At 43.5% G+C, this 18971-nt stretch overlaps 1 protein-coding gene across 2 annotated transcripts in view; it reads left to right on the top strand.

Annotated features, from left to right (window-relative positions):
- OLFM2 (olfactomedin 2) overlaps positions 1–18971 on the top strand; it is a 517336-nt gene that overhangs the window by 435039 nt on the left and 63326 nt on the right. For both annotated transcript variants that reach the window (XM_069767046.1, XM_069767045.1), the window contains exon 4: positions 1806–2025. In XM_069767046.1, the coding sequence (XP_069623147.1) occupies positions 1806–2025 (220 nt within the window). The remainder of the gene's footprint in view (positions 1–1805; positions 2026–18971) is intronic.

The following is an 18971-nucleotide window of genomic DNA, read 5'->3' as shown; positions in this document are numbered from 1 at the left end:
AGCGATCGTAGCCCCGGGGGGGTGAAGTCACCCCCCCCTGGGCTGTAATACCACTCCCCCTGTCCCTGCAGATCGGGTGAAATGGGAGTTAACCCTTTCACCGGATCTGCAGGGACGCGATCATTCTGTGACAGAGCATATGCGTCACAGGTCGGATTGGCACCGACTTTCATGACGCATACGCTGTGTCACAGGTCGGGAAGGGGTTAAGATGACTCTTCTTAATGGGAAACCATCATTTTGAATACTGACCCATTATTATCTATATACATAAGAGGCATCGTGATTACTCGCTAATCCCGCCCCTTGCACAGTAGCTCCGCCCCCACCACCTCATCACACATAATCCCACCCCCACCCCATTACCACACACATTCCCACCACCACCACATTACCACATACAATCCGCACCACATCACCACACATAATCCCGCCCCCCACCACATCACCACACATAATCCCGCCTGCCCACCACATCGCCACACATAATCCTGCCCCCCACCACATCACCACACATAATCCCACCCCCACCACATCACCACACATAATCCCACCCCCCACCACATTACCACACATAATCCCACCCCCCCACATTACCATACGAGGCTCCGTCCCCACACCTTACCACACGAGGCTCCGTCCCCACACATTACCACACGATGCTCCGTCCCCCCACATGAGGCTCCATCCCCACACATTACCACACGAGGCTCCGTCCTCGCACATGTGATTGTGTTTACAGAGAAATTTTAACTTAATTTATGTTTCGTTATGAAATTTGTTTAGATGCTGGAATGAATAAAAAACGCACATCTTACTGAATCCAGTTTGTTTTTGATTTTACACTGTGAATAAAATGTATTATTAGTATTATTCAGATTTTTAATGATTATTATTGTTATTAACTTCATTTTAAGTTAATTTACCACCTGCGTAAGCGCTATGTTGTCATTATTTACTTTAGTTTAATCACCAGCAGCGTTAATTAGATAGCAATGAGCTTGCCGAGCGTTAGCTGGCTGGAAACAGCTAGTACATCATATGAGAGAAATTGGAGCAGCTGAATGTATCGCTTCGAGGAAAATATTAATTATAAATTGAAATCTATTGATGATGTAAGTAAGTTCCTGTCCTCATTTTCTAATTTAGAGACAAGTGGGGAGTTTTACATGGTGAAATCTGTCCTACTAAGTAGAACCGCCCTCTGGAATCCGTAAACGCCTCACGGGCATTAATGAAAGGCTAATAAATTACAAGTAATAATTAATATTATCTATGATTATACAACTGTATTTTTTATAAATATTTTTTTTAATCTCAATGTTCTCAGGTTTTCCTGCTCTATTACTTGCTGACAAATTTTGTGCCAGCAATTCCAATGTGAAAGACTTGTTTTAAGTGATTCTACACCTACACTAATGGGAAAATGAAGAAACTGAGTGATCTAATTTCTAGTACATAAAGGATTTTTTCCTTTTCTGCAATCATCACAGAGTCAATTCGGCCGGGTCACATTTGACAGCCCCGTTGCTAGGGACTTGTGCACAACCATAGCCTTCTCAATGATGGTTGTTAGGCAGAATGTCCCCATTGACCTGTCTGATTTAAGACTTGTGTCTGCATCTTGGTGTTTCTAACTGTATATGGATTTTACTGTTCAGATTGAGCTCAATGTGGACAGACGATATGATGGCTGCTATATTACTACCTGTCAAGTATAATTTTATGACAGTTTGGTTTGGAATGGTGATCTAGTATGTCTTATCTTCTGATGGTCTACTATATCATTTTTGTCTTTTTATTAGGAGCTAAAGGATAAAATGAAGCAGCTCTTACCGCTTATCCCTGTTCTTGACCAATATAAATCAGATACCAAGATGATTGTCCAGTTGAAAGAAGAGGTGAGAAACCTCTCCAATGTCCTGCTTCTGATACAAGAGGAGATGGGGGCCTACGATTATGAAGAACTTCAGCAGAGGGTCATGATTTTGGAGGCCAGGTTGCACGCTTGTATGCAGAAACTGGGTATGTATGATCATTTATATCAGCCCTTTTCTAGTGTCTCCTATTAATATTTAAGCTCATTTTCATAATGACCATTTGAAAAGTTGAGTTAAAGCAGCTACGTCACTAGACTTCACCATATAAACTTCAATTAATTAATATTAGTTAGATTTCTTAGAACTTATGAGGTTGGTGTGATTATGTTGAGAATGTCAGAATGGCAGTATAATTCTTTATGAAAGTTTACACTCAAGCTCTTTCCGCCCAGCCTGATTGACATCCTCAGTGTCCCTCCTCCCTGTTGCTGCTGAGATCGCTCAGTATAAGCTGCAGCTACATCTGTGTGGATGAAGACTGAATACACTTGGACTCATAAGATGTCTCATCCTACAACTGGAATTGTACAATGTTCATCTTAATATCAGGATTACACGGCCATTTTGACAAGGATTTACAACATTACACCATTGTGTTATCTCAGCTATTTAAAGGGAACTTGTTAGGTCCCCTATACCCTCCAATCCATCAGCATTCCGCTATCTGCGATTAAACTGCCCCCTAATCAGCACCTAATAACATAATTCAGGTAAATAAATACTGTAAAAAAGCATTTATAACTTCCGCTTTCTCTATGCTAATGAGGGCTTTGACTAGTCAATGGGGCGTTAGTTGCCCCAGACTAGTCAGCCCTCTATCCATATTATCACGCCTCTGTGGGCGCGATGAAATAATTTGCATGAGCAACGTCATCGCTACTCATGCAAATCTCTGCAGGCGCATCGCTCATTCCAGCAGCATCACTACATCGCTGAAGGAAGGCGTCCTCTACCCTGCTTAGAGGCAAACACAGCGCATGACTGGAAGCCATCTTCTGAATCTCCGTTCATGCGCAGTGCGCCTTTGAAGCTGAGTATACTCTTCCTGACTTCAGAGACGTGTACTGCGCATGTAAAAATACAGCAAAAAGGCAGAGATCCTTACCTGCCTAGGCCTCCAAACAAATGCACTATCCGGATGTAGTGGACCCATATAGTTAAGATGGCAGTAACACAGGTGCAAGAATACCGATGAGGCAACCGCTCACAGCCTACCAATTCATGGAGGGGGTGGTTGCTCGGTATATTGATGCACAATAATGACTTGTATGTGGTGCTGTTCACACTATGGCAATGCACAACATCCAGGTTAACAGCCTAGTAGTTAAACCCTTCTATTAGATCAGTGCACTGCGCATGTCCAGAAATTTAGAAGATGGCTACCGGTCATGCGCAGTGTGCGCCTCTGAAGCCGGAAAGTGTACACTTGGCCTCAGAGACACAGGGATGCTGCCGGCATGAGAGCCACGCCTGCGCAGATTATTAGTAGTTATAGGGCCGCTTGTGCAAAATATGTCATCATGCACACAGGAGCATGACAACTAGTCTGGGGAACTAACGCCTCATTGTCTAGTCAAGGCCCTCATTAGCATAGGGAAAACTATAGGTTATATGCTTTTTAAAGCATTCATGTAACTGAATTATGTTACACAGGGCTAGTAAGGGGGGTAGTTTAATAAAAAATACTGAAATGCTGATGGATTGGACCTGATAGGTTCCCTTTAAAAATGTATGCAGCTTGAATTGTGAATTCTGGTTACAGATCCACTTTAACATTGAGAACTCTCCTCTACTCTCGAGCTTCCTCTCGTGACCAGAGGCAGAAAGATTAGAGAGAACGTCTGGCTCTGTAGGACCTGTCATGTTCTGTTTTATGCAGATTATTTAATACTTAATTTCATCTATGGAGCAGCAGCCGGAAAATAAAACACTTGCTGCCATATTTCCCCATGGATTACAATGGATCATTGGGGTCTCAGCAGAGGGATCAGCTTATTGACAAAGGACACATTTTCGACGGAGTGATTGTCCAAAGTCTTTAAGCTTTAAAAGTTTTTTTCTCAGTTAAAGAGAGCCTACACTTTTCATTCTTTCATTTTACATACAGAGCTAAGCAAAATGTGTTTCTCATTGAGATATGTAAATTTTTTAAAATTTTATTCTGATCTGTATCAGTTAGTAAATTCTTGTATACCCTTTCTTCTGTTTTTGCCAGCTTGATGGCAGAACTGTCACTAACGTGTTGATTACTAGATGTCCACTACTTGGACACTGTGTGGTGATCATAGCAATCTGGCTGTGACATCCATAGAGGTCTGCTGGAGACCTCTGGTTGTCATGCCAACCCATCGGTGACCCGCGATCATGTGACGGAGTCACCAATTGGGCCGAGATTAGTGACGCACTTCCGGTAAGCGCGAGTTAAATTATAGAAATTGACAGTGACATTTAACTAGTTAACAGCCGTGGGTGGATTGTGATTCCATCCGGGACTGTTGCAGGCACATGTCAGCTGTATATATCAGCTGACATGTGCCCAGAAAGGTGCGGGCTAGCCACTTTTTGGCTAGTTTCACAAGGCCAGGAAGGATTTTAAAAAATCAACAAATTAATATTCATCACACCAGAGACCTAATAAGACCAATTAACTTCTCATCAAATAACTTCAATATGAATTTAATTTCCTGGTCAAGTTTGAATGTTGAACTTGAATTTCAGCAGATTCACTCATCACTAATTATTAACATTACTGTTGGGGGGAGGTTTAAACCCATCCTCAGATGTGCACCAGAACAACTCCAGCCCACTATGGGCATCCCACTTTCAGGAAGGGTCTGCTCGAATCGCACTTTCTTTTGGTCTGAGACAGCTGTAATGTTTTCCGAAACTGTAGTTAAAAATTTGTGATAGTTGGGAAGAATGCTAGAAAGGCATGGAGTGGCACCAAATATGTCAGTCAACAATGAGATGCATGACAAATTTCATTTTGCTACATACAGTATCAGGCACACTCCCATTGAAACCAGAGGGTCATTAGATTCCCAGTGATGCCATGAGTCCTACCATTTTCTAATGAAACAAGGTGTTTTTCACAGATCCAAGAAAAAAAGACAACACTACGCAACACTAGTGAAGGGTGCAAGAATACAGTATTTTAGTGTTACAAGCGCAAGGATTGTGTTGCCGAAAGGGGACGTTCTGTCTGATATCTACCTCTTCAATTAGATACAAACCTCATTAGAAAGATCTGGCTCTGATTCCTCATCTAATGTAGAAATCCTGTAATTTCCTGTAAGCTAAATTTTAATTGGTGTGACCAAACTAGAAGAAATGTAAAAGGCAGAATAAATGACTTGATGGGATATTCTTGAGAAACAACCCTGTTCTTCAAAGCTTTAACAAGCCACTTCTGCCACTCAGAAATTGCCTTATGAACTCAAAATATACTTCTCATTTAAGGTAAAATTTGCAAAGCGATTCATTAACCTTCTATTTTCCATTGAGTAGTCAATTCCAGTTTCTCCTGCTCTGCTTCAGGAGACGCCACTTTGGCTGGTTTCACATTTGCGTTGGGCAGAGCTGCGGAGGGCTTCATACTTCCTTGTACTTCCTCCATTAAGCCTCACTGCCGCACCTCTTCCATTCAGCTCCGCCTATGTTGGCATGTGACCTGCTGTACCTATCTTTAACATTGGGTATGCAGGCCATGCAAATGTATGTGGATGCCTCCGCATGCATCTTTATAAAGCTGCGCCGACCGCAACAAAATGCAACATGTTGCATTCGACGCAGTTCGGCGCAGCATCATAGTGACGCATGCAGAGCAATGCACATACATTTGCATGGCCTGCGTACCCAATGGTAGAGATAGGTACAGCAGGACGCATGCCGACGTAGGCGGAGCTGAATGGAAGAGGAGCGGCAGTGGGTGGGGTTTAACGGAGGAAGTACGCAGCCCTCCGCAGCTCTGCCCAGCATAGTGACTTTGACTGCATGACTTTAACTCGTATACAAGACGTGTAACCACCTTATATGTCAGATTTATCTGTCTTGATGTTGCATTACAGTGATTATATGGAAAGTTTTTTTTTTTCAATAATGAAATTTAGCATTTGCAAAACCCAAGCTTTTTCCAAATCTGTGCTGGTACAGAAGCATAGGACTTGCAATCTGTGACAAAAAAAATCCATTAAATTTAGAGTTCTTTTTTTTTCTCGGAATGTTGTAATTGTGAACTTCATGTTGCTTGACTAAAGGTGCAATGTTGTAAAACAAACCAAAACAGGTGTATATGGAAATTATAGGGGATCACATCGTCATAACAGCCAAACGAGACAAAAACCTGCTAAAATTTAAATTCTTTATTATTCATTAACTTTAAATGAACCACCCGTTGTGAACGTACATAGTCATTGTCGTTATAAGGCCACAAATATTAAAAAGTTGGTCAACACACAGGATAAAGGATATCAGTCATTAACAAAATACAGAACTATATATATATATATATATATATATATTTATATATATATATATATATATATATATTGATTCCTAAAATTTTTCGCTGCCTGACTGCGGAGGTTGGCACCCTAAAAATTGCGTCCGCGCTCATTGAAGACCTGACCTGTCTCTGAATTCTAAACTACTTTTAAAGCACCACTCCAATGGTTTTTTTTGTTTTTTTCTTTGTTGTAGTGGTGCTTTAAATTAAGTCCCCTGCCTAGGGGCATATACTCACCCTCCGGCATTTTCACTGTTTTTTGGCACCTCTCTGGTCTCGCGACACAAACTTGCGAGCGCAACTTCCGACTGGCCAGAAGTCAGAAGCTACATCATAAGCTCTCAATGCAAGTTTACGAGAGCCAGAACGAGGCTCTTATAGTCTTGTAGTGAAAAGTGACCTCAGCGCCACTCCTTAAAACACTGGAGCTGCTGGCAGGTCACTTTTTGCCAGAGACCAAGGGGAGCAACGCTGGAAAACAATGAAGGTGGCTGCAGGTAAGTATGAGACAGTGGGCATAGGAATTACATTTAACCCCTTAATGACCGCCAATACATCTTTTAACTGACCTGAGATATAAGAGAATAGCCTCCCCATACAGGTGACAATCCAGTAGCTGTCGGCTGTACACTAGAGCTGACAACTTGCTGCATCAGCCACGCTCAGTGTTTGCACCGTCCAACTCTGCTTAACCCCTTAGATGCTGCTGTCAATAGTGATTACATCATTATAAATGGTTAACAGAGTGTGGGGGCTTCCTATGTAACCAAATTGGTGCCCTCAGATCATGATTGTGTGGTCCTGATGTTTGCCATGGCAATTCATGACCAAATAGCGGCCTTAGAGTCTGATTGCTGTAGTAATCTGTTCAGAAGTTAGAGACATTTAGGTGATAAAAATACACATTTTCATTCCTATCATGCCACTTTGCATTAATTCCTGTAAAGCTACAAAACATAAACAAGAGAGAAAGCGGCGCTGGTTTTTGGTGCAGAGTATAGAAGATCTGCCGTGAAATATAAACAATCACCACAAGATTGTAGGGGATACCAAACAGTAAAAAACATGTATGTATACTTCACGCTGATATACCCAATATTCATACACACAAGTAGGTGTATTGTAATAGTGAAAGATAGTCCAAGCGCTAAAGTCTGCAGTTTAAAATCAATACCTTTGAGGGTAGAAGTAGATCATGTCACATGCCGTGAGTTCGCAGAGTTCCTGAATGGCGTCAGCGAGGTCTTCAGCACAGTGCTTGAATCGGAGGGCTGCCCCGGCCGGTGGCGGCTCCTCCGTGCACCGAACCTTCAGTCGGGGGTGAAAACACTGCGTCCCGGGCTGACCGCGCCGTATAGTGCGAGCGATGTGAGCGGCGCGTCTAGGACCTGCGTGATGCAGTGAGTCAGGTGACTGCCCCACGTGGCTACAAGGTTCAGTACGGATCGCGGTAAGGACCAACACAGTCTACGCGTTTCGAAAACAACTGTTTTCTTCCTCAGGGCTGGTCCTATTCTGACTTCAGGGTCCTTATATAGCATCCGCGATCTTGCTTAATAAAAGCCAAACAACTCTACTCCACAATTGAGTCCCCTGGGAGTCAGCGTATCTAATAGGAAAATCCATTTACTTTCAATCCTAGACATGGATTTTATATAATTGCCACCTCTCCAGTGTGGATGTACAATTGTACATGATCTACTAGTAGTGACATGATCTACTTCTACCCTCAATTCCTGTAAAGCACCTGAAGAGTTAATAAACTACCTGACTGCTGTTTTCAATATGTCTGGGGGTGCTGTTTTTAAAATGTTATCATGTTTGGGGGTTTCCCAATATATGAGACCCCTAAAGTCACTTCAAACATGGATAAGTCCCTAAAAAAATAAATTTTGTAAATTTCCTTGAAAAAATGAAACATTGCTGCTACATTTTTAATCCTCATAAAATGCTAACAAAATAAAATAAAATTTTACAAATGATGCTGATGTAAAGCCGACATGTGGGAAATGTTACTTATTAATGGTCTGCTGTGGTATGACCATCTGGATTAAAGGGATAATCATTCAAAGTTTGAAAATTGCTATTTTTTTTTACATTTTTCTCAAATTTTTGATATTTTTTTATAAATAAAACACAAAACATATTGACCTAAATTTACCATTATCATAAAGTATAATGTGTCATGAAAAAACAATCTGAAAATCACTGGGATTTGTTGAAGCGTTGCAGAGTTATTACCACATAAAGTGACACCGGTCAGATTTAAAAAATTTGGCTCCATCACTAAGGGGTTAAAGAAACCACTCCAGCAGTGCAATAAAAAAAACTTTTAAGTATTCTGTCAAAGGGGACAATTCCTAAAGATTAAATATAAATAATCAACTAATAACTGCGTATGTCACCCCAATTTAATAAATAATCAATTTAAATAATCAATTTAATAAATAATCAACTAATAACTGCGTATGTCACCCCAATTTACCAAGAGATAAACGTTACCAATATTTCCTAAGTTGCTAGTATTAAAGGGTCTAATCAATATGATACTTCAAAGAAAGCATATTAAAGCAGTACTATTCAGATTATTAATATGCTAAGGATGCATGGTGTATACAAAACTGATAGGAATAGCCCCAATATTTGATGTAAGCAGAACAAATAGGAATAGCCACAATTCTGATCTGATTTTATATTTCATGTCCATCCAAGTTAATTGACCATCCTAACACGTTTTTCCTCCAGTCCATGAGATTCATCAGGGTAACAGATAAACGGGCCCATCGGTGGGGTAAATGGAATCAATCACAGGTTGAAGGGTACTGTGGATGCCATAATGCGCTCAGTTAAAGGGGAACTGTTACCCTTGCCTACAATAAATTTTTCTATTAATAAAGAGAGGAAACAATTTGAAGGTAAATCTATTCATTAATAATAGATTAAGATTGATTGGTTCAGGGCAAATAAAATTAGAGATGAACGAATCTTTTCAAATTCAAATCCATTGACCTTGTCAAACTTTTCCCCAAATTTGATTTGCAGCCAAGCTATTCTCTACAGTACCTTTATTTGCCCTGTTGAATTTTGATTTTGCTACATTTGCCCATCTTTATTCAATAGGTATCATAAATTAAGTAATCCTCACTCCAAAAAGAAAAATAAAGTTTGCTTAATGAAGCCCATTGGAGATGGAGCTTGACTTAAAATCTTTGTGTCAAGCTCCGCCTTCTCGCGATTGCACTTGGCAATTACACCTACGGTAATTTTTTTTTTTCCTGCAGTGAGGATTCCTTCATTTATGGTACCTCTTGACTAGTAGGTTGACTCACGTCAGGACCTGCACTAGACAAAACACTATGTATACTGTATGTTTTGCATATGGTGCTCCCTTAACGTATTGGGCATTGAAGGTTAATGGCACACTAATGGTATGGTTCCTTGGAGCTTTTTTATGTGGATTTGCTTCACAAGCCACATCTTAAACTGCTTCAAAAACACTTTGATCTCGTTTCTGGAGCAGACCCTCTTCAGTTCTCCAAAAAAAACCTCCCTGAGAACATCATCTTATTGCTTGTAAAGTTTAACTGGAATTAGTCACAGCAACTATTAAATGGCCCTATAAAATATAAGAAGACAGTAGTGAAAGTACTTATAAACCACAATTATGAATACATGAGTAGTAAAGCAATATTGTACTGCAATCTGTGTGGCGGAAAAAGTTTAATGTGAGAACATTAGGATGGATAGAGCTTAGCGTACAAGCTCACCAATAAAGCACTCTGTAGAACAGATGGTTGCCAGTGATATTTTTTCCTGTGAAAAATCATAAAAAGTCCAATGTTTCATAGTTGAGGGAAAACAAGATTTATGTTGACCATCAGCAGTCAAGTGTAGGGTGGAGCGAAACGGATCGGACAAATTCAAAAATCGCCGACTTTCGGCAAAGTCGGGTTTTGTGAAACCTGTTATGAAAGGTAATTCAGTACCACAATGGACATAGAGGTCAGCGCACATACAGTGACCTGGCAATAACCCAAAAAACAAGAACGAGCTCTGAGACGTGGGAACTCTGTTGACCGCAATCCCTAATCCTCTCCAACCACACTAAAGGCAGCCGTGGATTGCGCCTAACGCTCCCTATGCAACTCGGCACGGCCTGAGAAACTAGCTAGCCTGAAGATAGAAAATAAGCCTACCTTGCCTCAGAGAAATACCCCAAAGGAAAAGGCAGCCCCCACATATAATGACTGTGAGTTAAGATGAAAAGACAAACGTAGAGATGAAATAGATTTAGCAAAGTGAGGCCCAACTTTCTGAACAGAGGGAGGATAGGAAAGGTAACTTTGCGGTCAACACAAAACCCTACAAAAACCACGCAAAGGGGGCAAAAGACCCTCCGTACCGAACTAACGGCACGGAGTTACACCCTCTGCGTCCCAGAGCTTCCAGCAAGCAGTAAAAAACAAATTGACAAGCTGGACAGAAAAAAACAGCAAACAAATAGCAAAGAGGAACTTAGCTATGCAGAGCAGCAGGCCACAGGAACGATCCAGGAGGAAACAGGTCCAATACTAGAACATTGACTGGAGGCCAGGATCAAAGCACTAGGTGGAGTTAAATAGAGCAGCACCTAACGACTTCACCACATCACCTGAGGAAGGAAACTCAGAAGCCGCAGTACCACTTTCCTCCACCAACGGAAGCTCACAGAGAGAACCAGCCAAAGTACCACTTGTGACCACAGGAGGGAGCTCTGCCACAGAATTCACAACAGTACCCCCCCTTGAGGAGGGGCCACCGAACCCTCACCAGAGCTCCCAGGACGACCAGGATGAGCCATATGAAAGGCACGAACAAGATCAGGAGCATGGACATCAGAGGCAAAGACCCAGGAATTATCTTCCTGAGCAAAACCCTTCCACTTAACCAGATACTGGAGTTTCCGCCTTGAAACACGAGAATCCAAAATCTTCTCCACAATATACTTCAACTCCCCCTCCACCAAAACCGGGGCAGGAGGATCAACAGATGGAACCATAGGTGCCACGTATCTCCGCAACAATGACCTATGGAATACGTTATGTATGGAAAAAGAATCTGGAAGGGTCAGACGAAAAGACACAGGATTAAGAACCTCAGAAATCCTATACGGACCAATAAAACGAGGTTTATACTTAGGAGAGGAAACCTTCATAGGAATATGACGAGAAGATAACCAAACCAAGTCCCCAACCCGAAGTCGGGGACCCACACAGCGTCTGCGATTAGCGAAACGTTGAGCCTTCTCCTGGGACAAAGTCAAATTGTCCACTACATGAGTCCAAATCTGCTGCAACCTGTCCACCACAGTATCCACACCAGGACAGTCCGATGACTCAACCTGCCCTGAAGAGAAACGAGGATGGAACCCAGAGTTGCAGAAAAACGGTGAAACCAAGGTAGCCGAGCTGGGCCGATTATTAAGGGCGAACTCAGCCAAAGGCAAAAAGGACACCCAGTCATCCTGATCAGCAGAAACAAAGCATCTCAGATATGTTTCCAAGGTCTGATTGGTTCGTTCGGTCTGGCCATTAGTCTGAGGATGGAAAGCCGAGGAAAAAGACAAGTCAATGCCCATCCTACCACAAAAGGCTCGCCAAAACCTTGAAACAAACTGGGAACCTCTGTCAGAAACGATATTCTCTGGAATGCCATGTAAACGAACCACATGCTGGAAAAACAATGGCACCAAATCAGAGGAGGAAGGCAATTTAGACATGGGTACCAAATGGACCATCTTAGAGAAGCGATCACAGACCACCCAAATGACTGACATCTTTTGAGAGACGGGAAGATCTGAAATAAAATCCATAGAGATATGTGTCCAAGGCCTCTTCGGGACCGGCAAGGGCAAAAGCAACCCACTGGCACGAGAACAGCAGGGCTTAGCCCGAGCACAAATCCAACAGGACTGCACAAAAGTACGCACATCCCGCAACAGAGATGGCCACCAAAAGGATCTAGCCACTAACTCTCTGGTACCAAAGATTCCAGGATGACCAGCCAACACCGAACAATGAACCTCAGAGATAACTTTATTCGTCCACCTATCAGGGACAAACAGTTTCTCCGCTGGGCAATGATCAGGTTTATTAGCCTGAAATTTTTGCAGCACCCGCCGCAAATCAGGGGAGATGGCAGACACAATTACTCCCTCTTTGAGGATACCCGCCGGCTCAGATACACCCGGAGAGTCGGGCACAAAACTCCTAGACAGAGCATCCGCCTTCACATTTTTAGAGCCCGGAAGGTATGAAATCACAAAGTCAAAACGGGCAAAAAACAACGACCAACGAGCTTGTCTAGGATTCAACCGCTTGGCGGACTCGAGATAAGTCAAGTTCTTATGATCAGTCAAGACCACCACGCGATGCTTAGCTCCTTCAAGCCAATGACGCCACTCCTCGAATGCCCACTTCATGGCCAGCATCTCTCGATTGCCCACATCATAATTTCGCTCAGCAGGCGAAAACTTCCTGGAAAAGAAAGCGCATGGTTTCATCACCGAGCAATCAAAACTTCTCTGCTACAAAACAGCCCCTGCTCCAATCTCAGAAGCATCAACCTCGACCTGGAACGGAAGCGAAACATCTGGTTGACACAACACAGGGGCAGAAGAAAAACGACGCTTCAACTCTTGAAAAGCTTCCACCGCAGCAGATGACCAATTGACCAAATCAGCACCTTTCTTGGTCAAATCGGTCAATGGTTTAGCAATACTAGAAAAATTGCAGATGAAGCGACGATAAAAATTAGCAAAGCCCAGGAACTTTTGCAGACTTTTCAGAGATGTCGGCTGAGTCCAATTATGGATGGCTTGGACCTTATCAGGGTCCATCTCGATAGTAGAAGGGAAAAAGATGAACCCCAAAAATGAAACCTTCTGAACACCAAAGAGACACTTTGATCCCTTCACAAACAAAGAATTAGCACGCAGGACCTGAAACACCGTTCTGACCTGCTTCACATGAGACTCCCAATCATCCGAGAAGATCACAATGTCATCTAAGTACACAATCAGGAATTTATCCAGGTACTCTCGGAAGATGTCATGCATAAAGGACTGAAACACTGATGGAGCATTGGCAAGTCCCAATGGCATTACTAGATACTCAAAATGGCCCTCGGGCGTATTAAATGCAGTTTTCCACTCATCGCCTCGCTTAATACGCACAAGATTATACGCACCACGAAGATCTATCTTGGTGAACCAACTAGCCCCCTTAATCTGAGCAAACAAATCAGATAACAATGGCAAGGGGTACTGAAATGTAACCGTGATCTTATTTAGAAGGCGGTAATCTATACAAGGTCTCAGTGAACCATCCTTCTTGGCTACAAAAAAGAACCCTGCTCCTAATGGCGACGATGACGGGCGAATATGCCCCTTCTCCAAAGACTCCTTCACATAACTCCGCATAGCGGCGTGCTCAGGCACAGATAAATTAAACAGTCGACCTTTTGGGAATTTACTACCAGGAATCAAATCGATAGCACAATCACAATCCCTATGTGGAGGTAGGGTATCGGACTTGGGCTCATCAAATAAATCCCGGTAATCAGACAAGAACTCAGGAACCTCAGAAGGGGTGGATGACGAAATAGTCAGAAATGGGACATCACCATGTACCCCCTGACAACCCCAGCTGGACACAGACATGGATTTCCAATCTAATACTGGATTATGGACTTGTAGCCATGGCAACCCCAACACGACCACATCATGCAGATTATGCAACACCAGAAAGCGAATAACCTCCTGATGTGCAGGAGCCATGCACATGGTCAGCTGGGTCCAGTACTGAGGCTTATTCTTGGCCAAAGGCGTAGCATCAATTCCTCTCAATGGAATAGGACACTGCAAGGGCTCCAAGAAAAACCCACAACGCCTAGCATACTCCAAGTCCATCAAATTCAGAGCAGCGCTTGAGTCCACAAATGCCATGACAGAATACGATGACAAAGAGCAGATCAAGGTAACAGACAGAAGAAATTTTGACTGTACCATACCAATGGTGGCAGACCTAGCGAACCGCTTAGTGTGCTTAGGACAATCAGAGATAGCATGAGTGGAATCACCACAGTAGAAACACAGCCCATTCAGACGTCTGTGTTCTTGCCGTTCAACTCTGGTCAAAGTCCTATCGCACTGCATAGGCTCAGGTTTAAGCTAAGGTAATACCGCCAAATGGTGCACAGATTTACGCTCGCGCAAGCGTCGACCGATCTGAATGGCCAAAGACATAGACTCATTCAGACCAGCAGGCATAGGAAATCCCACCATGACATCCTTAAGGGCTTCAGAGAGACCTTTTCTGAAAATAGCTGCGAGCGCACCTTCATTCCACTGAGTGAGTACGGACCACTTTCTAAATTTCTGACAATATACCTCAATTTCATCCTGACCCTGACACAGAGCCAGCAAATTCTTCTCTGCCTGATCCACAGAATTAGGCTCATCATACAGCAATCCGAGCGCCAGGAAAAATGCATCGATATTACTTAATGCAGGATCTCCTGACACAAGAGAAAATGCCCAGTCCTGAGGGTCGCCACGCAAAAAAGAAATAACGATCCTAACTTGTTGAACTGGGTCACCAGAGGAGCGAGGGTTCAAAGCCAGAAATAGTTTACAATTATTTTTGAAACTCAGAAATTTAGTTCTATCTCCAAAAAACAAATCAGGAATAGGAATTCTCGGTTCAAACATAGAATTCTGAACCACAAAGTCTTGAATACTTTGTACTCTTGCCGTGAGCTGATCCACACATGAAGACAGACCTTTAATGTCCATTGCTACACCTGTGTCCTGAACCACCCAAATGTCTAGGGGAAAAAAAAGGCAAAACACAGTGCAAAGAAAAAAAAATGGTCTCAGAACTTCTTTTTTCCCTCTATTGGGAAGCATTAGTACTTTGGGCCTCCAGTACTGTTATGAAAGGTAATTCAGTACCACAATGGACATAGAGGTCAGCGCACATACAGTGACCTGGCAATAACCCAAAAAACAAGAACGAGCTCTGAGACGTGGGAACTCTGTTGACCGCAATCCCTAATCCTCTCCAACCACACTAAAGGCAGCCGTGGATTGCGCCTAACGCTCCCTATGCAACTCGGCACGGCCTGAGAAACTAGCTAGCCTGAAGATAGAAAATAAGCCTACCTTGCCTCAGAGAAATACCCCAAAGGAAAAGGCAGCCCCCACATATAATGACTGTGAGTTAAGATGAAAAGACAAACGTAGAGATGAAATAGATTTAGCACAGTGAGGCCCAACTTTCTGAACGGAGCGAGGATAGGAAAGGTAACTTTGCGGTCAACACAAAACCCTACAAAAACCACGCAAAGGGGGCAAAAAGACCCTCCGTACCAAACTAACGGCACGGAGGTACACCCTCTGCATCCCAGAGCTTCCAGCAAGCAGTAAAAAACAAATTGACAAGCTGGACAGAAAAAAACAGCAAACAAATAGCAAAGAGGAACTTAGCTATGCAGAGCAGCAGGCCACAGGAACGATCCAGGAGGAAACAGGTCCAATACTAGAACATTGACTGGAGGCCAGGATCAAAGCACTAGGTAGAGTTAAATAGAGCAGCACCTAACGACTTCACCACATCACCTGAGGAAGGAAACTCAGAAGCCGCAGTACCACTTTCCTCCACCAATGGAAGCTCACAGAGAGAACCAGCCGAAGTACCACTTGTGACCACAGGAGGGAGCTCTGCCACAGAATTCACAACAGAAACCCGACCCGATCCTAGTGTGGGATCGACCATGAGGTCGGCGATCTGCGCTCAAAAGTCGCGCTTCGTATGACGCTTTCAGCGCCATTTTTCAGCCAATGAAGGAGGACGCAGAGTGTGGGCAGCGTGATGACATAGGTCTCGGTCCCCACCATCTTAGAGAAGGGCATGGCAGTGATTGGCTTGCTTTCTGCGGCATCACAGGGGCTATAAAGGTGCGTGCACGCCGACCGCCATCTTACTTCTGCCGATCTTAGCATAGGGAGAGGTTGCTGCATCTTCATCAGAAGAAGGGATATAGTTAGGGAGGGAAGATTAAGCCCCGAAACTGCTTGTGCTGTAGAGATTTCCACTGTCCAACACCACCATTTGTTTGCAGGGACAGTGGAGGCTAGATTTTTGTGCATCAGCTCTGTAGCTTATTAGGCTGCCTTATAAGCTCCCTGATAGCTGCATTGCTGTTTGTACGCCGCTGTGCAAACCAACTGCTTTTTTAAAAGCAAAATTCCTGTTGCTCCTTTCTGCACAGTTCTCTTGTTTATTTGTCCACACTTTTGTGTGCAGCAGTCCTTTTTATTGCTGCCATACTTGTCCTTTGATCATTGTAGGGAGATTGAAATTGTACTACAGTCCTTGTATTTTTTCATATATCTTCCAGCCACTTTTTGCCACTTAGATTGCGTTGTTATATACACTGGGCCTGAGTTTTGGTTCAGTCTTCCCCCAAAAAAGGGAGATTTAAAATCTCAACAAGTTTATATACACCTTCTACCTTGTTTTACAGTACCATATAACGGTTGTTATTTTGGTTAGATTTTCCGAAAAATTAGGAAGTCTGGTGGAAGAGCCCGTGGGCGGTGGTTGCCAGCTGGTACTAATGGTGGTGGTGGTGGTGCATCTGGTGGTAGTGGCAAAAGCACAATAGCACCTAAGGCTGGAGATGTTGAGCCAGCGTCATCATCTGGCTACACAAGGCCTCGAAGGCTCCCTTATCTGGGAGTAGGAAAACAGCTTTTAAAGCCGGATGATCTAACTTTCATTAAAATGAACCAATCATGGATTTCAAATTATTTTGCCCACCTTCCTCTGCTGACACGTAGCTTGCCTGAAAAATGTCTTGCTTTTGGCCTCCTCTTACTGACTTCTTCAATTCCTCCATTTGCAGCTGCTGAATGTCCACCATAGGCCATTTTTATACCTCCCTAAATGGGCTGACTCCACCCACAGGGCCGTGGTCACCACCTGGCACAAGCACCCGTGTGAGTGCCGTTTGCCTGGACAGGTGGGTGTGCCCACTCTTGGGCGACGGCACTGGCACAGGGTCCCTCATAGTACAATGAAATGTCTCTGACGGTGGTGGTGCACAACCAACGTCAGACACACTGTTGTAATATGAGGGGCCCTGTGCCAGTACCGCCGCCCACGAGAGAGTCTTCCCCCCCAGCTCGAACAGTGCTCTACCACTTGCAATACTTACCTCTCCCTGCTCCACCACTGTGTAGTCTGTGCTGTTAAATCCAATGGCACTGCCAATACAAATTTGTTGAAATGATAGATGATAGTTAAAATATACAGGGGCCCTGGCCTCCATTTAAACGAGTTAATACTTTGTGCCTACTACCACTGTCTGCTACTCAGCAGGGGAGCCCACCCCTGTACCTAGCTATGCCACCTGTTTAGTCCTGTTACTCATTTTGAACTGCATTTAGCCTACTTTATTATTTGGGCCTACTATCTGTGTCTGACACTCATTACAGTAGTCCGCCACTGAACAAAGCAATGCCGCCTGTTTAGTCCTGTTACCAATTTTGAACTGCATTTAGCCTACTTTATTATTTGGGCCTATATCTGTGTTTCCTCCTCATCCTGCCCATTGCCCAGCCACTGCTAGATGAGTCTGCTGGTACTTTGACCCAGACCACTACATTCCCCTTGCACTCTACACAGCCAGAATCTGACCCTGCTGAAAGTCAGGTTCCCCTTCCCGCATTCTATACCATCTTACACGGGGACAAAGAGGAAGATGCAGATGAAAGTGCAAGTTCCTTCATCAGGTGGGGGACATACTCATTGGCGACGTCACTGGCACAGGGCCCCTCATAGTATGCAAATGTGTCTCTGTCAGTGGGAGGTGCCACCTGCCATGAAACACATGAGGGGCCCTGTGCCAGTGGCAATGAGTGCCCCCCCCCCCGCTTTCTCTGGATCACAGCACTTGCAAAGTTGAAATACTTACCGTACCTTTCCCTGCTCCACCACCGTGACGTATTCCGCATTTCCTGGGTCCATGAAAATCTTGAGCCCGCCCTACCCCCCCAAAACTTTAGCCAAATGACCCTCAGTTTTCAATGCATAATTATTATTATAAAGTAAATTAAGATTGACAAGCTTAAGTAATAAGAATTGATGTTTTTGGCATTAAAATGGGCACTGTAGGTGTTTTCCTGTCCTCCACTCGCTGCCGACTTTGATTCCCCATTGACTTGCATTGGGTTTCCTGTTTCAGTTGGTCCCCGACTTTTCGCATTAATCGGCCAATTTCACCCGACCTGACTTTTGACACATCCGAAAAAAGTAAATGTTGCTCAACTCTAGTCAAGTGTGAAGACACTGCACAACAAATCCCCATAGCTCAGTCCCTTGTTAGCGCAATATTGAAGAGCAGAAAGTTGGTGTTGTCTAACTGTGGTTCCTTAGACCCATCTTCTACCTATACTGAGAGTGTGCACGTTCTCTGTTAGTTTCATTGCAATCTTCCTTGTCCTCAATATGCATTCAGGACATATTATCAATAAGATTTAATTA

Source organism: Ranitomeya imitator, chromosome 4, assembly GCF_032444005.1.
Source record: "Ranitomeya imitator isolate aRanImi1 chromosome 4, aRanImi1.pri, whole genome shotgun sequence".
In the NCBI taxonomy this organism is placed as follows: Eukaryota; Metazoa; Chordata; class Amphibia; order Anura; family Dendrobatidae; genus Ranitomeya; species Ranitomeya imitator.
The sequence above is the reverse complement of the archived record's forward strand: the minus strand, read 5'-3'. Positions and strand labels throughout refer to the sequence as shown.